At 32.2% G+C, this 23,177-nt stretch overlaps 1 protein-coding gene across 4 annotated transcripts in view; it reads left to right on the forward strand.

Annotated features, from left to right (window-relative positions):
* LOC145268253 (differentially expressed in FDCP 6 homolog) overlaps nucleotides 1–23,177 on the forward strand; it is a 143,109-nt gene that overhangs the window by 117,099 nt on the left and 2,833 nt on the right. The window contains exons 8-9 of one of the 4 annotated variants that reach the window (XR_013864867.1): nucleotides 9,410–9,549; nucleotides 10,656–10,782. The exons of 1 other annotated variant lie outside the window; for it this stretch is intronic. Coding sequence is in view for 1 of the 3 variants with exons in the window: in XM_080123596.1 (XP_079979722.1) it covers nucleotides 10,656–10,769 (114 nt within the window). In the remaining 2 variants the exon portion in view is untranslated. Of the gene's footprint in view, nucleotides 1–9,409; nucleotides 9,550–10,655; nucleotides 10,909–23,177 lie in introns of those variants that run through there. 2 more of the 4 variants (XR_013864866.1, XM_080123596.1) reach the window with 2 other exon arrangements.

Raw genomic sequence — 23,177 nt, forward strand, 5'->3', positions numbered from 1 at the left:
ATTTTGAAGAAACTAATCCTCTCAAATAGTCTCACAATGAAAATAACAAATTTTTACGTTCCATTCATTAAATCCTCTCACTCCCTTCACATTGTGTTCCAACATTTACAACATATGATTATTTACATTTACAATATATAATTATTACATATATCATTATTTTTAATTCACTGACTTTTATTTATAACTCTTACTAATTCCGACATACAAACACCAATACAATTTTTATAAAAGATAATAAACCCTTCCCTTCTTTATAATTCTAAATGTACCCTACAACTAAGTGAATATCAATTTGCTTAATTTTCAATAATTCTACCTAATGATAATTTTACTCATTTCTTTGAAGAGTACAATACTTTAATAAACCCCTCCCACCATAATCAAAATGCCAACTTACACTGACTACTATGAACAGCCCAAATAAATTCTCCATAAACATTTTGTATGTCGCATGTATTCATACATGTTATATATATTTTAATTTATACATTTTATTCAGAATCCAACTAACAACTAAATACCTTTTTAATTATACAAAATAGAAATGACCTGTCTACAAAAGTAACCTATTATTAGACTAAAAACAAACCAGTTTTAAATCGCTTGCCGACAATGTTGTAGGTGGTGTAAGTTTCAAATCACTTGTCGGCAGTGTTGTAGGCGGTGTAAGTTTTAAATCTCTGGCTGCCAGTGTTGTAGGCGGTGTAAGTTTCAAATCGCTTGTCGGCAGTGTTGTAGGCGGTGTAAGTTTCAAATCGCTTGTCGGCAGTGTTGTAGGCGGTGTAAGTTTCAAATCGCTTGCTACCAGTATTGTTGCAGGTCAGTTATAATCAAAGCCAACACCATGGTATGGTTAAAAGTGTATTTACATGCCATGATTCTAGGACAATAACTGATATAAATTGCTATTAATTAATTAATGTGTTAAATGTAACTTTGGTAAGTCCATTATTCCTGGAATAGGTATATTAGCTTACCCTATAACATTTTGTAAATAGAAGATTACATTTAAGTAAAACTAATTTTTAAAGATTTATTTGACTTTAAAAAAATAGTTATTCCAACAGTCAATCATAGCATATAATCCATTGAATTTTGGCACAGTCATAGTTAAACTTTAAAAGATTAATTCAGTTTATAAATAAAAATAAAAAATTGTACTTCAGTTGTCATGTAGAGAAAGAATGAAAGAAAAAAAGATACAGTAGCCCAGCACCTTCCCAAATTCATCCTGAATTGTTGCATTGTTGTGGCATTTATTACCTTACTTGAAACTCTTTCAAAGTCCAGGGATTCTAATTAAAAAAGCAGCTCCCCTCAAGTTCGATCAAAATCAGCAGTGAAATAGTTTCTTGTAGCGTATGCATAGACCTTTTTTTGGTGTTGGAGTGAATAATATGCTGAAGTATATTTATGGGATTGTAGGCCAAAATTAAATCCTGTAATTGTCGGCACTTAAAGTGAAAAAGATTAAGCATTTTGAGTTTGCTTTCTCAAGGCAGATCTGATAGACCCTGCAGCATTCGAGTAGCCAGTCTTCGAACTCTCTAGATGCTGAATATCAAATAAGATATAGATCCGGGGCTTGGACACCATAGTCTAACTGGTCTAACGAGGGAGACAGTAGGGAAAAATATATTAATTCAACAATATCTAATTCATATTAAAGCTTCCAGGTAACTCGGTTCATATCTTTCAGCCATAAACATGCTCCTTTTCTTCCAGAGATTCTCCTGAATGGCTTGAAGAGTAATCACTTCTGAAATTTCTTGGTCTTTATTTTTGCATCAAATATTTTTTTGAAGTTTGTATATTAGATCCATTGCTCTTTTTGCTTATTGTGAAGCCTGTTTTCTCTGTCAATCTAAATGCTTTCTTACACTGAAGGTTATTCTCTCTATAAATCTACAACCTCTCTTTCTCATATGTTGCTAGTCTGTCTTTTCTTTAAATACTATTATAGCATGTGTTCTTCAGAATTGTCTGATCTATTCCCTGCTTCCTTTGTTCTAGCTCATTTGACTCATTGATCTAGTGATTTTCATCAATTCACTCAATTATTACTCATTGTAATACAGTTTCTTATTCCACTAGCTTCTATGGATGCACATTGCTATAATCTTTCACTTTAAGCTTAATATGTATGATTTACAAATGATTTTAATATTTTCATAAAACAAACAATAATATTTAATATTTTCATTTTGAAACAAACACAGGCTACTTATAAGATATATTTATTGTTTACTTTTTAACTAATAACTGTTAAACTCATAAATTCACTTTTTCAAGAACTTTTAACCCTTATCCTCGAGTGGCCTCCAGGCCTTGATAAGTAGTAACTTTGTAAAAAAAAAAAAACTTTTGGTACCGCCATCATCCAATTAATAAATGTGAATTATGTTTTCTTATATATATGAGCCAGTCATTTACAGAAATGATTAATTTTCTTTGTAAAAAAAAAAAAAAAAAAAATTGAAATTCGAATTAATTTCATTGACTACATATTCTGATGTAATAAATATTTTAGTAATGTACATTTCTAGTGATTCCTGTTAACTTTCATTGGTATATAAATAGATTAGTATCAAATGAAATTGATTCATTTGTTAAAATACAAATGGCATCCTATATCATTATGCCATTTTTCATCGAACTCAATAACAATTATAATAAAAAAAAATGTTCTTATTTACATCAGGCTTTTTTATTTTTTTATACTTAATATTGTGGCTTGCTGTTTCCCCAAATATGTGACATCCTGTATGAGCCCCTCAGTCAGGTGCATTCACCCTAGGCTGATGGAATTGACTTATTAAATGCACAAATGGTTTCTAGTCACATGTATATCCTAGTCAGGAGAGATAACAACATAGTTCTTGCAGGAAGGTGTTGATGTCCTCCTATATACAGCGCCTCATATTTCCAAATGGTCGCCTATCTGATACTGACTAGGCTTGATGTTGCTGCCCTTTAGGGATCTGAGAACTGGTGTATCAACGTGATAATACTGTACTTGGTACCTTGGTTATGTGACTGATAGTATTATCTGACATGATACATTAACATTTATATTTTGCCGGAATTTTGCTTGAGGGTACTTTCTCCTATTTCTATAGTGGTGTCTACAGCAAAACACAATGACAGAAAAAATACAAATGTATATGAAAAGAATTAAAATAAAAAATTTAATGCTAGAAAGCAAAAAAATCTGTCAAGATTAACAATTTAATGCTCAAAAGTTGTCAAGATTAACAATTTAATGCTCAAAAGTTGTCAAGGTTATAACAATTTAATGCTCAAAATCTGTCAAGGTTATAACAATTTAATGCTCAAAATCTGTCAAGGTTATAACAATGTAATGCTCAAAATCTGTCAAGGTTATAACAATTTAATGCTCAAAATCTGTCAAGGTTATAACAATTTAATGCTCAAAATCTGTCAAGGTTATAACAATTTAATGCTCAAAATCTGTCAAGGTTATAACAATTTAATGCTCAAAATCTGTCAAGGTTATAATAATTTAATGCTCAAAATCTGTCAAGGTTATAACAATTTAATGCTCCAAATCTGTCAAGGTTATAACAATTTAATGCTCAAAATCTGCTAAAATTGGTAAGTAAAAATAGTATGTTATTTCAATAAGTCTTTCCCTGAACAATAAAAATAATTCGATTTCAGGGAGTGTGACCTCATCCATAATATTATAGGTACTCATGCTAAACCTAAGGGAGTGTTGATATCTTCTTGAAGTTTACTGTTATCATCCAGAAAAGTTTCCTGAAAAAGTAGACACAAACACTGCCAAACAGTAAATTCAAATTTTCATACAAGATAAGACTTACTATATGTGACATAATTTTTCTTTCAAAAAAATTAACATTAAAATTTTTTAAGACAAAAACATGAAAACAACTATTAAAGAAAAAAAAAATTTTTTTTTCATGGGAACTATCAAAGTTTTTTGCAAGAGATGTTTCAATAAATTAATTCTTTTGATTAAAAAAAAAAAATTGTTTTATTTTTATATTTAATTAAAAAAAAAAACGTTTTGTTATTGGATAATTGGGACATCATTTTTTTCTTCCTCAATCATGTTTACCATACTGTTTTTCTTTTCTTTTCTCAGCTCTTTGATTCATGACTTTGTCTGTCCAAACCCCAAAACTCAACTCTATAAAATCTGTTGAAACAAAACAAAAAAAATCGTCTGCTTCTTCCGATTTAATTTCTTTCCCTTTTCTCGCCCCCCCCCCACCTCCCAGACAATCACATTTTTCCCTTCCTACTTCTGTTATAATCATTTTAAATCCTGGAAAGTGATAAGAAAAAAAGTAAGACTAATACAATCCATTTGCCTGGTAATATTTAGAAAGAAGCTGCAAACGTGATATTCTATATGCATTTTACTATCTCTCCCACCTCTCTATCTCTCCTTTATGCAATTAATGAAAGGTAGGTATGCTTATTTCTGCTAATATTTTCTCTAATCTCTTGTGTTACTTTATTATATATAAAAGGAACTTTGTGTTCGTTACCTATAAACTCTGCAATGGCTGCGCAGATTTTTATGAAATTTCACACAAATGTACATTATGTATATGGAAGTGTTCTTAGATAGGTTTTGTATCTGAATGTCTTCGATAAGTATCAATAATCGAAAAAATCTGATTAAAGCAAGAACAGGCGATTTTTTCCAATTAACACCTAATACAGCCTAATACTACAAGTGCATTTGAGAACTTATCACCACACAAGTAGAAAAACCCCCAGCATATAAAATCAACAGTAGGTTCTTTGATATGACAGGAGCATGTTCAAAATGAATGTTTCTGTTTAGAGTGCAATTAAACTAGGATACTTCAGTTTTGCCTTTTAAATTTGAATCCAAGCTGTTATATATAAAATTTTTTTTATAAAATCAATAGTAGGTTCTCTACAGTGCAATGTAGACTGCATTGTATTGTGGACTGCCACTTTGGGGAAGCATGTGAAGTTTCCTCCTGGTGCATTGCAATGGGTCCTCAACAATAGCAGGCAATCAATCGATTTGATTGAAAAATGGTCTATGACAATAAAAATATGGGAGTGTGAAACATTTGATCATCATTCAATTCCGGGCAACATCAAGTCTTCCTGCTGTTTCAATTACGATGTAGGGAAAAGATAGCAAAATTTTAGAGAAGACACAGTAGTCTAGCACCTGTCTTAAATTCTGCATTGTTGTTGATGCACGTATTACCTCATTTAGAAGTCTATTCCAAGGCTCAAGGATTCTGATTGAGAATGCAGCTCTCCTTCAGCTGGGTTGAAATCAGCAGTGAAAAAGTTTCTTGTAGTTCATATGGCTTTATTTCATTTAAGACATTACTCATTTCAAATAAAAAATGTAAAGATTCATGGGGTCAAAAAAAATGAGCTATCGCCTTAATCTCTTGTATGTCCTGTAAATTTTATTGCAAAACCAATTCTTTGGGTTAGGTTGGTATATCTATGAGCAAAATAAATCTAAAAAAAAAGTTCTTGTCCAGAAATCCCCTCTTATAAAAAGAAAAAAAATCTGTATAACGTATGTATCTGTCATGGAAAAAAAATATATTCCAAAAATCACATAAATTGATCCAGTAGTTTTATTTTTATAAAGAAAAACATTAAGCAAATTCAAGTTTTTCCAATGTTCTCGTGTTAATAATAGCTTTCTAAAATCTCACAAGTTAAAATTAATTGAAGTTATTTCCCTTGTTTTCAAGATGGTGTCACAGTATCTTCGCTGTTTGCTTGACCACAATATTTGGTTTTCTTTTTTAAAAATAAAATTACTTGATCAGTTTACACGATTTTTGGAAGATATTTTCTTTCTGGCATCATACAGATTTTTAATTTTGTTTAATATGATGGGAATTCTGGAGAAATGCCAAAAACTCTTGGTCAATGTTTGGGAGATTGTAAATAATTTCATATTTGAAGTCTACGTAGCAATGTTATTTGTAATTTTTATGTAAAGAGCTAACAATTATTAACCAATTCTTAATAAATTTTATTTTACTGTATTTTTTCAATTTTTTATTTTATATACTTACTCTTATGAATATTTTAATTTTATTTCATGTCAAGACCTAAGCATGCATTATACTTTCATGTATATATAAAATACATGTATATATAAAATACTTATACATTTAATTTAATCTCTATCAATTTCTCACATAAGTCATAACCTTAACCAACAAACGCAGGGAACGTTTTCATACATTCACCAAAAACAGTTTTTTGTAATATTCAGATCCTAAGACTACTGTTTTCATCTTAGGTGTCATTTTCACATTTTCTTCGATGTAACCTTCAACCTTCAGGTGTATCTTGTCGAACTCTGGAATGTTTCTGTTAAACTCGGGAATTTGGATGGAATTTTGAATGAAAACCCTTTATTTACTTCACTGGGATAGCATGCTCTCATTCAGTCAGCCATGATTCGCAATTGTTTTAAGTCACCCACACTGAGAATTGAACCTTCAATCTTCAGGAGATTATCACTTTTACAATTGATTTTTCCGAGTACTCTAACCACTGCATCATGGGTCCTTGTGGAAGTGAAATAAAGGGTTCCGTTCGATGCACCTGAAGAAGGTCGAAGCTTACATCGACTGAAACCTTGTGAAAAATGACACTGAAGATGAGAACAGTAGTTTGAAGTATTCAAATATGAATAACCAATCCTCATCTCAAAATAATTTTTATAATTGTTTTGGCCTTCAATCATATACATCTGTAGCAGCCGACACTCGCTACATCACAGGCAGGAACTACTTCCACGACCTCAAGATTTGAAATCCATTTCCTCCTGGCTTGTCCAATCACAAGCCAGCTCTATCACATGACCGAGTATATAAAAGGTGAAATCACTTTCTTGCTGCTTTGCCCAGAAGCAGACATCGCCTAGGGCTTCAGTCTCAGGCGATGTCTGCTTCTCAAATTTTATGCAGTACAGTTATGGTGCATTGCCCTCTGTTCTCTGCAATGGTTTTTATGTCAGCAATATGGTCACAGCTAGTAACGATTTTGATTCTTTCAATTTCATGTATCAGACAGTGTGTGATAGATTAGAGGAGGCCGGTTTTGACCTTTTAGTCATGCAACTCTGTCGTGACTTGCAGGAGAAGATGACCAAGGATGGGTCTGCTTCCTTCCCCTTTCCTACATTTGAGAAGGTGTTGGGATATCCCTAGCAGCCGACATCCGCTACATCACAGGCAGAGACTACTTCTCATGACTTCGAGATTTGAAATCCATTTTCTCCCTGGCTTATCCAATCACAAGCCAGCTCTCAATCACGTGACAGGCGAAATCTGAAACCATTAACTCTCTTTGATCCTGACCCTCGGCTGAACATGAGTACTACAAGCTATAAGTGGCTCTCTTCTAACTACCATTTCTTTCCATGTGCTGTACCCACACGAACTTTATCATTCTACAGGACTACCCAAACGAACATTCTTTGTCATGCTAAAGAATATACAGCGACACCCTAACCCTAGGCCTAACCCACGACAATACATTAATACACTGAAGACTTTGCCCTTTCTTTCTCTTTTAACCGGCTTCCTTCATCCTGGCGACTACTACCTATAAACATGCATAAACAGAACTGAACTGTTCCCCTCTTTAACCAGCTGGCATGATACTAATTCTGTTTCTCTCTTCTAACGCTCAGGTTCACCAAAATATAAAGATGACAGAATGCAATGGAGTTTCATTCTATATTGATAAACAACTTTATTTGTTATTCTCGTTAGTAGCTTTAGTAGGAGAGAAACGTATTAGTAGGAGAGTTCAGTGTTCGTATGTATAGACGGAATTAATATCATGCCGGCTGGTTGAAGGGAACAGTTCAGTTCTGTTTATGCGTGTTTATAGATAGTAGCTGTTGGTACGAAGGAAACCGGTTAAAAGAGAAAGAAAGGGCAAAGTCTTCAGTGTGTTGCCGTGCGTGAGTGAGTTGTATATTCTTTAGCATGACAAAGAATGTTCGTTTGGGTACAGTACGTGGAAATAAATGTTATAGAAAAGAGCCATTGTTAGCTTGTAGTACTCACGTTTAGCTGGGGGCCAAAGCCCCTCGGCGATGTGTACTGCTGGGCTTAGCAGCGAGAAAGAAGATTAAAGGTTTGTGATTTCGCCTTTTATACATTCTGTCATGTGATGGAGCTGACTTGTGATTGGACAAGCTAGGAGGAAATAGATTTCAAATCTTGAAGTCGTGAGAAGTAGTTCCTGCCTGTGATGTAGTGAGTGTCGGCTGCTACAGATGTATATGACATAGAGAATATCAAAAATATACAAAGCAATATCTTGCATATCATGGAGGTGTATGGGATTAATTGAACTAGTACGAACCGTTTTGAATTATAAAAAAATATATTTAAGAAAATTTCGTATCTGTAAGATCTATCTTGGAATTCAATTTGAAATTTCCTGAAACTACCTGAAACTGAAGGTATCAATGGATAATTGAACTAATGTATAGTTACTTGAAATTATATATAAAATGTTACTTACATAATTGAGTACTGGTCATTTCTTTAATGCAAAAATATATGCTATGTTTAAAAAAAATGTAACTACTATATAAGTAAACAATATTTTAATTAAATATTAATATTGTTAAATTAATGAATTAAATGGTGAAGTAATGCATATTGTTAAATAATATTAATAAATTAATAAATAGTTAAATTCCCATGACTTTTCAAAAATTGTTATATATATATATATAATTTCGTACTTATATAAACAATCATCTTTTGGACTTCTGAAGAGTTAGATCTGCAAATAATCCTGGATATACATATCTATTTCTGGATGTTCAAAACACACCATCAGGTCATCGATCTGAATAAAGACTTGCTCATTAGAATTACGCACACACACATACACAAACACACGTTAGCATTCCAAAACCAGAATATGTATTTAATTCACACCCAATTTAAAAATATATATAGTATTTATTTTTGTGAATTACATCTTACATGTACTTCAGTGAATAGTGGAAGACCCCTAATCCCCCCCCCCAATAATTGAGTTCAAAATATATGTAGGAAAAAAAAAATGTCTTAGAAAGCCATATTTATAGAACTAAAAACTTAAGAGTGTGAATTGAATACATCTTCTGGTTTTGGAACAATAACTTATGACATACATGCTCTCAAAATGAAAATTCATTTTCATTGAACTTCTGATTTGTTACAATTAGAAATACTGGTTATAGAATAAAAAAAACCCAAATATATATTCTTATAATCATGATATAACTCTTATACATAAGTAACGAGTGCAAACTCTTATGTAAAATAGGCTTTATTATTCAGTTCATATGACGTTTCGGTACAATTTATGCCTTCTTCAGATATGTAAAAGCCAAGAGGAAAAAAGATGTTATTACATTGGAGACAACATTACAAATGAATGAGATAAAATGCCGAGATAAAAGCAAAAAAGGAAAAGAGACATTGATTTGGTGATTCTTTGACCAGGCCGGGGAAACGGGTAAGATGAATGCTTTCGTTAACTGTTGTGAATTCTTATGCCAAAACTAGAATTCCTCTGCAAAAATGTCTCGGTAAATAGGGGGGGAAAAAAAATTTCCATAATGCATCTGTCAGCTGTTAAGCAAGAAACGTCCATCTTGAAAAATCTTCAAATTTTAATTTACAAATGTTGATCATAATTTATATTATAATAAGCATATTTTAAAACTTAAATATGTTGATTTTATGTAAGATATTTTATAAATTGTCGCAAGCAGTTTTTTTTTTTCTTAAGAATGAAATCTAGTTTGTTTGAAGCATTGTGTGTGATATATATTTAGGGGATTATTAAAAGAAATTTCATGTCCACACGGTTTTCAAAAGATTTGAAACACCTACCATTTGACAAAGGATTTTCCTCAAAATATATTCTGGAGCAAGACAGCCACACACACATTAGATCACTATGTGGAAGTTTTGACTCTATAAGTAGGATTTACTTTTGTAAAAGAAAAATAAATAAATAAATAAAATTATACATATATAAAATGATTTGTTTCTGTCTTTCCTTCTGAACACTAACAACTTTCCAATTTCTTTGCATTGTGATAATCTTCTAATACTTTTTTTTTTTTTTTTTAACTTTTTATGTAATTTTTTTTATTCCCCTAAGGTAATTAATTAAACTGCTTAAAAATGTATGAAAAGCAGCCATTCTTATCGATTTCATTCAATTAAATATTTTGGTGAAAAGAATACTTAAATATGCAAAATATACATTAGCATGTATATTTAGTGTTTGATTAATATTACAAAAAAAAAAAAAAAAAAATTAAAAAATAAGTGGCACAATTGTTTGTAACTAAGATAAAGTACACACAAACTGCATACACATCTATTAAATCTAGGGAAAGGTATGAAGCCTCATTTCCAATAATATTCTTAATAACTCATTTAACATTATTAAAAACCTTAAATACCCCCCCCCCAAAAAAAAAAAAAATTGTTGATATGTTGTAACACAACTCAAATAAAAAATTTATCCACCAGTATGCTTCTTTATTTGCTTGTTTGCATGCAGTCCTCAATACAAATAACATAATGTACTCTTTTATGTTATACTAGCAACATCAGTGTCTCCGCATTTGCAAGAAAATTGACGAGCTGAAGAAATTCCTGCTGCTACCCTTGAATCGAATATTAATAATTATGTTATCAATTTACAATCAAATTAGGTAAAACAATGGCAGCCATGCTGTTCCTTATTATGAAATCGAATTGAAAGCAAATATTTTAATCACTGGTGGCCATGATGCATTTTTTTTTTTTTTAAATGTAACAAATTGTTTTATTTCTTTTCAACGTTATTGTACACCTGCACAAAAAGCAATGCATGTAATTTATTATTGACCTGGAATTTTGCAGATATATTTTGTAAAAGTGTGTACTAAATCTTATTTTCATTTCTGTGCTTTATTATTGAATTCTCTCATTTTATTTGTATAAACTTTTGTAATAAAATATGTTATTGAATAAGTACTCAAGATTATATTTAAATCCAATTATTGTATATGTGTACTAGTGATGGGAGTATCCCAATATTTTCCCTCGATTCGAATACGATTACTAATTTTAATTCTAAAATCACCTAAAAATTTATAATTCCATTTGGAAGGATATGCCGGAAAATACCTCATTTACTTTTAATTGATTTTTTTTTTTTTTTAAATTTGATAATCTTAATGCCTTCCCTTTATGTATTGTATCCAATATTTGGAAAAACTCATGAGATTTTCATCTATATTTTTCACATGTGTTAACTATAGGAAATTAAGCTTTAAAAAAAGTTAGAAAATCGTTTTTAGAATCTGAAATTACGCATACGATATCAATATTGATTCCGATACCCCGCAAAATTTGATTTTTCCTATTCTGATTAATTATCTCGGCATTAATGTAAACAAATATTTTTACAAATGTACTGTAAGCAACAATTTTGTAGTAAAAATGCAAATATAAACGAATAAAAAAAAAACGATGGATATTTTGAAAAGAAAAAAATGGAAATATTTTTTGTTTTGTCTTTTTTGAATTTTTACTGACTAAATCAAAGAATTTTCTTTTGGTTTGAGAAAAAAAGTATGAAAAAGGATTAAGTTAATGTTGAAATCCTATTTGGATTCTTCAGGCTACTGTTCTCATTTTGAGTGTCATTTTCAAAACGTTTCAATGTAACATCCAACCTTTTTCAGATGTAACTTGTTGAACTCAGAATTTGGATGGAATTTCGAACGGATCCCTTTATTTACTTCGCAGGGGTAGCATGCTCTTGTTCCATCAGCCATGACTGGACAGAGGTCCTTTGTAATTGTATTTTTTGGTCGCCCACACTGAGAATTGAACCTTCAATAGAAGATCACTTTTACAATTGATTTTTCCAAGTACTCTAACCACTGCGCCATGGCTCCTCAAATAGTATGAGTAATCAATCCTCGTCTTTGAAATTCAGAAACATAATGTTGACTACGACACCAATGGTATATTGTTTTTATTAACTTATGTTTTTTTTTTATCTGTCCTTACATAGAGGTATGTAAATAAAACTTGCACTAGTAATCTTCCTTGTGTAATGTTAAAAATGATAATAATATATCAATGTTAGAACAAAAACATGAGGAAGGCTTAGTGAACAGTAATATGCATTTATTAATGCAAAAACAAACAAGTAAAATGTTTGTGGTGACCTGGTGGATTGGTTTTTTAACAGTCAGGTCTCTCACAGTTGAAATATATGGTTTGAATTCTTTTTTTTTTTTTTTTTTTTTTTTTTTTTATGAAAATTTGATTAAAATTGAATCAAATCAAAGCATTAAATAAAATCTTAATGATAAAAAATGTGCATTCTCCCCTCCCAATTAGAAGCCTGTATCGGGGCAGAAAAAGTAATCGTTAGTACCAGAGAGATCGGAATTCGCATCTCAAAAGCATGGGCGTATTGGATGGGCTATATTCAGTATGGATTTCGAGACTGGCTGACAAACTGAAAAGGCAGTTCTTCAGTAGTAGAGTCTGTCCTTGTTTACGGTGCTACAACCTGGACACTCCCCAAAAGATTGGAAAGAAAACTATATGGCACGTACACCCATATGCTAAGAACAATATTAAATATATCTTGGCAAAATCATCCCACGAATTAGAAACTTTATGGCAATCTACCTGCCATATCTAATACTATCAGAGAAAGATGCCAGTCATTGTCTGAGGAGCAAGCATGAATTAGTGAGTGATGTATTGCTATGGACTTGATGACACGGACGCGCAAGCAGAGGATGACCTAGATCCACGTACATCCAACAAATAGCACACAATGCCAACTGTGAACCTGAAGATCTGAGGCAACTGATGGAAGACAGGAAACTCCGGAGAGGAAGAGTCACATTGGTCCGGGCAAGGACCCCGTGATGATGATGATCAGTACCACTATAATAACAATAGTAGCAGCAATAGTAACAACGATAATAAACACCCACACATTCTGTTTGTTTGATATTAATGCCAACAAAAATTATAACGTGAAAGCATTTGTTTGAAGATTAATTTAACAATCATTTACTTAAGTTAAGGATCTATGAAAGTTTTAATTTTGTTGGGATACATCATTCATAATAGATTAATTGTGATAATTCAGGACCTCGTTGTTTTGAAATAGAATGTTGAATGTTGCAGCCATGTTGAATGTAACAAAAAGTGTTCAATAAAGTCAAACTATAATGAAGTTTTTCCCGAGTAGCCAATGAAATTGTTGTTAGAATTAGAAGTAAAAAGAAAAGGGGCGCTTATTATTTACCTAGGAAATGAGTCGTGGGTGAAAGATTAAATCACATTCATAAAATGAAATATTTACATTGATTTACAATAAGCATAGACTATGAAATATTTGCTCAGTGAATAGCGGGAGAGTGAAAGTAGAAAATAATGGCTGAGTAAGGTGTCCGGCTACCACCTGTAAGTATAACTTATTTGAGAGTGAATCAGCTTGGACAAACTGTAGCAATTGATGAATTGTAATTAAGCTGAATGATAATTAGCAGAAAACCTGCACCAGGTGTAGGCAGGTGGAGTGGCCATTTTTTTGAATTAATAATAAATGGCCATTATTATTTTCTACTTTCAACCTTAGTGTTTCTTTTCTTATAAGGCCTTTTTGTAACTGGGATAATCATCTCTAGTTTATTAATATAGAGATGTCAATAGACATATTAGGTTAATTTAGTTTGCATATCTGACAAAGGAAAACTTTTTGAAATATCATACAATACAAAACTTCTGTCTGATTATATTATAATAGAAGGAATACACTTATATATATAGTCAACCACATGCTTTGTTTCACAGCTCATCACGCAACTACCTCAAGCCAGGATCGATACCCGACCACCCAAATGACAGTCAGAGCTTCTAACCATTGCGCTATATGGCTGCTGCTGCTGTGTGGGCAGTGAATTAACAATGTTTTGACATTGTCCAAATACCTAAGCTCAATTTGTTTACACAAAGAGCATCGCTTAATACGCTAATGGCAATTTGTATATCACTTCCCAATATGCTCAACCCAAGATAGGGAGCATTATAGTCATCCACATAGTACTGTTTTGCTGTATCACAGCTCATCAGTACGGATAGACAAGTAACTACTTCAAGCCAGGATCAAAACCCGACCACCCAAACGACAGTCAGTGTTTTTAACCGTTGCGCTATACGGCTGCTAGATATGTTTCATGTTCACCAACAATCGTCAGTATGGTGATGTAATCAAACAATTTGAACCTTGGATCTGAATATCTTAAACCCAAGATTCTTACCACAATCAAATGTGGAGAAAATGAGTATTATATTATGAGAATTAGCGTGCTTATCTAGCTAATGATACTCGCAACATTGCTAGATTTGAATCTCAATTTAATTCCTCTCAAAATGTTCAACATCGATTTCATTATACGTTATATCCATGGGTACATATTTATAATTACACTTATTTATTACTAGCCTGGGTGCCTAGCATTGCCTGGGTGTTTGGAGATGTGTGTTGAGCAAAAAAAAAAAGTGGTGGCAGGCAGACTCAAACCCGAAGGAAGAAAAGAATGTGAAAAAAAAGTGACGTTTTTGCTTTTCCAAACTCGAAGTGGCGATGGTTTAAATTAAGGCGAGTCAATCGAAAAGAGGGGGTGACTTTGGAAAATATCAGCCAAAAAAGTGACCCCCTCCTTGTAGAAAAGTGCCCAGTTGAGGGTCAAGGAATTAATGTTTTTAGCTAATTTTTCGATATTTGTCACCTGAAGGGGCGAGCTTCAAAACAATACCAATCTGGTGAAAATCCGTCACCTCTGTCGAAAGTTTTAGGCAGACATACAAACATATATACATACATACACACATTTAAACAGACAGGTGATATTCATATTATAGACTAGCCTGGGTGCCCGGCATTGCCCAGGTGTTTGTAGGTGTGTGTTGAGCAAAAAAAAAAAAAAATTGTAGTAAGCAGGCAGGCTTGAACCGGTGACGTGAAGGCAGGAAAGAAAGTGGAGGTGTGTAAAAGTGTTGGCTGAGCGAAAAAAAAAAAAAAAAAATAAAAGGTGGAGTAGGTAGGCAGGCTTGAACCTGTACCACGAAGGAAGAAAAAAAAGTGGAAAAAAAAAAATGTAACGCATTAGCTTTTGCGCCAATCGCCAAACCGGAACTGACGTAGTTAAAATTAAGGCTAGATAATTGAAGAGATGATAGCTTTTGAAAATATCGGCAAAAAAGTGACCACTTCGTGTAGAAAAATGCCCAGTTGAGTGTGAAGGAATTAATGTTTTTGGTCAATTTTTCGATATTTGTCATCCAAAGGATCGAGCTTCAAAATGATACTGATCCTGGGAAAATCTGTTGCCTCTGTCGAAAGTTTTTGTAAAACATACATACATTTAAATAGATTTTTGCCCTTTATATTATAGACTAGTGGGGGTACCCGGCGTTGCCCGGCTGTTTAGAGGTGTGTGTGCTCGGGCGAGGGTGGGTGGGGTAAATCAAGACAAAAGAATAAGCGAAGTAATAACCCTGTTTAAATATTGTATAGAAAAAAACAATGTTGAAACTTCTTAAAAATATCGTTGCCCGGGTGTTTATGTCGGGGGGGGGGGGTTAAAAGAAAGTTTTGGTAGGTAGGTAGGATCAAGCCCGAAGCCTTGAGGCGAAGTCGAAAAATAAAGTGTGAAAAAACGTGACACGTTAACCGCTCGGCCAGCAAGAAACAGTAACTGAAACATGTTTAAATTTATTTAAGTAGAAACAGAATTGACAGGTGCCTGCACTTAATGACTTTATGAGGTCAAATATTAGTAGCGGAGTTAACTTTTACTGTGGGGCAGTTTTTTTTTGGTTTGTTTACCCAACTTTGGCTGATTGTGTTTCCCCAAGATGTTGGGAGGAAACCAGCTCCCCATCAAAAGGGGATTGTCCAAATTGAATAGCAATTGTCTGATATAAGGAGAAACTCTGCATTGATCAAAGCTGATTGCTTTCCAGATGTTCAATGCCAGCTTCAAATTAGTTTTGCTTTTATCCAAAAAGCCGAATTAATACGCGGCGATCGAAAATAGCATGTAAACGTTGGACAAATTAAAGATAGACGCGACCCTCATTCTTAAGTCATAGATATTATGATTTAGACAGCATATAAAAAGTTTGAAGAAAGAATGAGCCGACGGAGTGTCCCCTCAAAGTCTTTTGCGGGCATACAGAAAAAGTGCACACACTAATGCATACATTTTTGCTTTTGTATATATAGATTATGGGTGATAATTTAATGGGTCGGTTGTTTCTCCAGAATTCTTATAAACTGGTACCATGGAAACAATTTTCCCACAGTCAGGAAAACAAGATTCGTTAAAGCATTTCTTGAAAAGTTTGAAGAAAACTGGAGCAACCTCAGCAGACCATTTTTTTTTCTTTTAAATAGCCAGGATAAGATCAGGTCTACATGCTTTTAAGGTTTCAAAGTTTGTTTTTTTTTTGTTTTTTTTATATCACTACCTTTTGGAGTGGTGATTTTCTGATCTTATGTAGTTTCTGTCTGTAAAGGAAAATCTGGGAGGGGAGTAGTTTGTTGGGTCCAAAGTAAAGTCGGAGGCAAACTGACAGACGAGCAGGTTAGACTTCTCAGTTGCTGTGCAAACAACCTCATTATTGTTGGATTGTTGATTGCCCATTATTTACTGCACTATTATAGATTTTCCAGAAATCTAATTTTTGCATTTATGTAAAATTTCAAATTTTTATGCCCAACATGTGCTGAATAGTTTGCTAGAGACCGCAAAGGTCAAATCTTTTGAACTTTGACCCCATGGTAGCAAAATTTTGGCCAGAAACCGATTAAAAAGCTTGCCTTATGTCTGAATACACTTTATGTAAAATTTCAAATGTTTAACCTCTCAGCCAATTTTTGGTTTAAATTTTTTAAAACTTTAATCCCAATTTTGACCCCCTTAACATTTATTGTTTTGGGCTCAAATCAAGTTAAAAGGTTTGATCCATGTCCAAAGAACCTACATCTAAAATTTCAAGTGTTTAGACCGAAAATTGGCGGTGGAGTTTGGTAGAGTTTTCAAAGGTCAAATCGTTGAACTCCTTGACAGTCAAATATCTGGCCGAAAACCAATTAAAAAGATTTTCCAAAATCTCAATATCCCTTATTTTAAATCTTGAGTATGTAGACTGAAAATGGACAGAGTAATTTGGTAGGGAAATGTATACACGCAGACAGTGTCACTTTTATAGGTATATAGATTAAGATATATAGGATTTAGGGGTATAAGGATTTAAAATGTTTATGATGCAAAATGAATGCAGACAGTCGTCTTGGAGGTAAAGTAAGTAGCCCTTTTAACTCAACATTTAGAAAAGCATTGTTCCAGTTATTTTAGTATCATACATAAGAAACCATATACATACGGCCAGACCTTATATTTAAGCATACTTAGTCACAGAATGATATTTTAAGAGCTTCAAAAAGAGTGAAGAAATATTGGAAATTAAGAGCATAAAAACAAAGTTAAGTGAATAACCAATAACTTTAAAATACTTATTAAGGAATACAAAGTAAGAAGGGCTTGTCTTTCACAAGTGTTTCAATTACATGTCCTGTTCAGGTTTTTGTTTTATTTTATTTCAATCAAAGTTCTCAGAAATTTGGAGCTAACACTTGAACTCTACATGATACATAGATATCCAAATGTTCCATTAAGATTCTTTAACTCTCAAATGCTGAGTAAAGAAATTTAGAACATAATTTCCCTCTCCAATTAACCATTTACATATGTTGAAGTATGTCTTTCGCTTTGGTCTTACTGGATTCCAGAGCAAGAATTTATCTAGTCTGGTGGAGTATCCAGCTTTGTGATATTACTTGAAGTAACATCACTTGGCAAAGGTGCACCATTCCTTAGACAAAATGGTTCTCCCCCCAAACAAAACCACAACTCAAGCTTAAAACAAGTAACGTCTTATTTTGAAAAACATTACAATGATACTTGTCTTTTTTTCTACTGAATGACAGACCTGCAAATCCAAACATTTTCCAACCAAAAACTAACAGTTCATTAGCCAAGATGCACAAAGACCCAACTGAATTCTTCTGACTGCTGGAATATATATATATATATATATATATATATATATATACATCGAGAGAGAGAGAGTTAGATATATGTAGATGTGTGTGTGTGTGTGTGTATATATATATATATATGAGCAAACAGTTAATAAAATGTTAAACACTTTGAACTGTTTGCTCATATTATAAGCTCTATTTCCTATTTGGTTTTATCGAGCTTTTACATCTGGCTGAGATAATTTTATAAATATTAATTCTTTAATATTTATAATTTACTTTAATTTTACCATCTGGGATCATTTTGGTAAATTTAATTGTAATTTTTATTTTATATATATATATATATATATATATATATCTATAGAGAGAGAGTTATATTTAGATGTGTATGTATATATATATATATAGAGAGAGAGAGAGTTATATTTAGATGTGTGTGTATATATATATATATATATATAGAGAGAGAGAGAGAAAGAAACTAGTGTCATTAAAAGTAGACTACTCAGTTATTCTACTTGAAAAAGGCTACTCTGCTTTTTATTACTGAACATAAAACCCACTAAACAAGGAAGATGACCATTTTGGATAAGCATAACTTTTTGGAAAATCTCAAGTGGCTCAAAATCACAGCCTTGAACATTATATCTAAGACATTATTTCAAAAATGTTGATCCCTATTTCTTACAACATGGACTCTCAAGTGGTTTGTCTTCTCTTAGCTTAATATTTCTCCGGATGCAGGCCTCTAGTCTACATGCATTACAACTATGCAACTCTATTAAACATGCACTATATTACATGTTTACATTGCTAATTATTCATATTGTTTTTTGACAGTATTAATATGTGCATTTACTCTGGAAATTCCACTAATTTTCTTCATTTGTGTTAATATTATTATACAAAAGTTGAGTTAATAAGTGCTTCTTTTCCTAAGGCCTTTTTTTTCTGTATATTTTGCACACACAAAATACACATCTATATATTCACCAGTTTTGATTAAATTATGTTTTAAAAAAAAACTTCTCATTCATAAATGAGCCGAAAATATTCAAGTTGTTGGAATTTTGTAAGCATACTTAGAACAAAAGTGTCAGTTTGAAAAAAACAAAAAACAAATGAATTGAAGTTGTTAGAACTTTGTCTCAATTGGGTTACAGTATGGGATCTTGTATTCAAGAGTACATATATTATTGAATAATCAAGATCGTTGTGTGTACCAAAAACCCTAGGAATGTAGGATGACAATCAGATGTCATAGCAAAATTAATAATTGGAAATTCAAAAAGCTATTTGAAAATGTTGATTACTGCAATATATTCCACACACATGCATCTTTTGCTGAGGGAGGTTTACTCATCAAGTGTGAACGAAATACTGACTTCTTTCCCTTAGAGTTTGGCCATTTTATGTTCAGTAATTCTCGCCACTTCACATGGCTTATCTTGTCCGTCTCCAAAAAACATGCCATACCTCTTGTGTCTCTTCATGCTGGCAGCAGAGAAAGCATACCTTGAGGTGAGGTTCTCTGTAGTGTTATTATTATACAGAAATTGTAATAATTCAAATAAAACTAAATAGAAAAAAATATATAACTGCAAAATAAGGGTACATTGTCTTTCACAAAATAACTGCTTAGTGAAAAGCATAATCTACCAAGCCACACTATATGGGTGTGCAAACCAAATGATATCTCCTCTCTATTTTCAGCATCCTGTTTCTTATATTTAACTAGACCACCCGTGACCCGTTGGGTCAGTACGTTATATTAGCTATGGAATTCATGTATGAGCGTGACACTTGTGGCATAAAGAAAATAGTTTTTTTTTTACATAACAGAAGCATTTCTATGAAAGTATATTAAAATGAAAAAAGAATATAGATAGATTTCTATGAGTCGTTCTGTTTATTATAATTGTTATTTTTTTTTAAATTACAGTTACTGAATTATAAGTGGTTGGTCATACTTATGCACTGAACAGGTATCATAATCCTTATTATAGTTAAATTCAAATTTTGATATATCATCTTTTAAATGAAATTGTTAGTTGAAAGTACAGAATAATAAAAAAAACACTCTCCACATGTTAATAATGGCTTTTTAAATAGAAAATGAAAATAAAATGTAACTTTTTTCATTTAATTTAAGCAAACATTCAGTACCCATTGTGTAAAGGAAAACACTATTTAATGTAATAGAAATGTGTGCATTTACCGATTCAGCTTTCCGTTTGGAAATGTAAGCAGACGACTTTAAAAAACATGGGAAGAAGAAAAAGAAATTTTTTTGTAATAACGCCCTCTAGTAAAAAGGTCTGCATTAGTTAAGGGGGATAACTCTATCCAGTTTTACATCGCTCTCTTTTTCTCTCTCTCAAACATACACGTAACTATTTCTCGCGTACGTAATGAAAACAGAGGGAGTAGGAGTGTTGAAATCTATTAGAGGGAAAGTGAGAGGTGTTTTCTTTCCATAAATTGTATAGGGTAATATTTCATATTATTAATAGATTCATAGATAAATAGATTTTATAATATATATTATAATTATCTATGAATCTATGTATTATTTGTATATATAAATAACTATTTGATCAAATTAAATGAAATTGTTTGTATTAAAAGCGATATAAAAATTCCGGAATTGGAATAACGGATTGAAGACGTTGCTATTTACGCATGCGCAACCGGATGTTGAAAACCGGAAATCTGATTGCAAACATACAAGATCCATAGACTTTTAGTATTATATAGATAGATTAGCCAGATAACCTGGTATTACTCAGTGGTATGGATAACCAAATTAAAAGCTTAACACATTACTCAACAAGTTCAGACCTGACATATTTTAGATGACACCATTAATAAAAGTCCATGTGATTTTTTTATAAAGTACCAACCTTCCAAAAATTAAAACTTGAGCCCAATTGGATTATTAGTTTACAAATTAGTTAAGTGAGACTACTGTTGCAAATTTTCAAAACGAAAAAATCTAAATTTTAATGTGAAAAGACGTTGCTGATCAGAAAATTTTGTTTTATTTAAGGAAAGCAATCATTTCATAAATATTATTTGAACTCTGCTCCATTGAAAATAAAAATCTTTATGGTGTATGTCCTCATCATGGAATGAAAATGTTATATTCTAAAAATCATGTGACTTGATCAAGTAATTTTTTTTTTATTATTAAAGAAAATTAAATTTTACCATTTTTAGTGATTAAGTATTTTTAGCAGCCATTGATGACCTCATACTTATAGGGAAATAGACAAATGTTAGTTGAATCGAGTTGTCTGACCTGATCAAATTTGGCAGTCGTCAATAAAACATTTTTATTTTAAACCCACAAATTCGTTTTAGCTTATCATAAATTAAAATGTCAGATGGATCAATTGTAAGTGAACAGGGAGGTTGCTAATGATGTTATGAGCAGGTGTATTGTCATGGTAAGAATGTAAACAAAAGCATCTATGAAAAAAATGCAATGGTTACAGAATGTAATGTATTAGATGCTAAGAAGCCCGCCACATATCACTGTTTCAGTCCAGAGACTATGCCCTCTATTTAGTTTTTAGATGCAGTTGAATGCATCAGAAGGTAGTGTATTTTCCATTTTGCAGCAATATTTGTCAGCAAGAAAGCTGTGTTCAAAGTGAATTCTGTGTTTGCTCATAGTCATGGAAAGAAGAGCAATTTATGATTCAGGTGTTTGCAACTGTTTCAAGACAACAAAAGAGTTTAGAGTGTCACATATTGACCCAAAAAGTCAGACGAGCAATCATCTGAGTGAACAACATTAGGTGGAAGCTGCCCCAAATTATCAAAGATGTAAACATCAGCAGGCAAAGTTTTGGTTATTATAGGCTGCACAAGGCATTTTATTCATTTCTTCCTTGATAAAGGAAGACCCATCAATAGCCAATATTATATAGCATTATTGGTGTATTTTAAGAAAGAAATAATAAAAAAAAAACACCTACAAAATGGAGGAAAAAATGCTTTTTTATAAAGATAATATACCATGTGGATGGGACAAGTCAGTTACAACAATGGCAAAATTACACTTTAAATTGCTTCTGCACGCAGGAAATATTAGCTGCTTGCAGACCTCAAAAGAAAGTTTTAGGGAAAGAAATTTGGCTCCAATGAAGAAGTGACATTGAAAAGTAAGTTTTAGTTTGAGTTCATTGATAAATCATTATGAAAAAGAAAAAATAAATCAAATTGTTTAAAGTGTTGGAATGGAATAAGAGTCAAATTTTGCCGAAATATTTTTTTTTTTGTATCAATCAATTAGGGATTTTTTAAAGTAGATTATAACTCCATGGTGTGAATGCAGTATTTTGGTAAAAGGAGCCGACTAAGAGTAATCCAAAGATTTGTAGTCTAATAGAAAGACCTCCCCCCAAATCAACAGGGCTCTAAGCCTAGGTTAAATGGAAAATTGCTGTAATATTGTATTGTTGTAATTTTTTGTTATTGTAATTTTTTATTTGATTAAATAAATAGGCCTAAAACTTATTGAGTGGTGTGTAAAGTGTGTGTATATCTTTCCAATGACGTTTTCGAGTGAAAAATATGAAGAAACCAAATAAACTACTGCTCCCAGCTCTAAACACCATCTTACTATCTATATATCTATAATTGTTGAATTTTGACTCCTTGACAGCCAAATTTCTGGCCAAAAATGGATTAAAAAGATTTTCCCAAATCTCAATACCCCTTACATCGAATCTCAAGTCTGTAAACTGAACATTGACAGAGTAATTTGGTAGGGAAATGTACACACACACACACACACACACACACACAGACAATTTCACTTTTATAGATATATAGATGATAATAATGTAAGAAATTTATTCAAATTTTAGTTTTTAAGTTATTGTTCCCAGGCAACAAGTTTTCTCATCAAAGAAAACATACTTATCTACATACTCTGCTTAATATAGTTTCAGGATATGTCTGGTTATAGGGGTCTGTCTCTC

The sequence above is a fragment of the Euprymna scolopes genome, chromosome 43 (genome assembly GCF_053919585.1).
Source record: "Euprymna scolopes isolate OS-2025 chromosome 43, ASM5391958v1, whole genome shotgun sequence".
In the NCBI taxonomy this organism is placed as follows: domain Eukaryota; kingdom Metazoa; phylum Mollusca; class Cephalopoda; order Sepiida; family Sepiolidae; genus Euprymna; species Euprymna scolopes.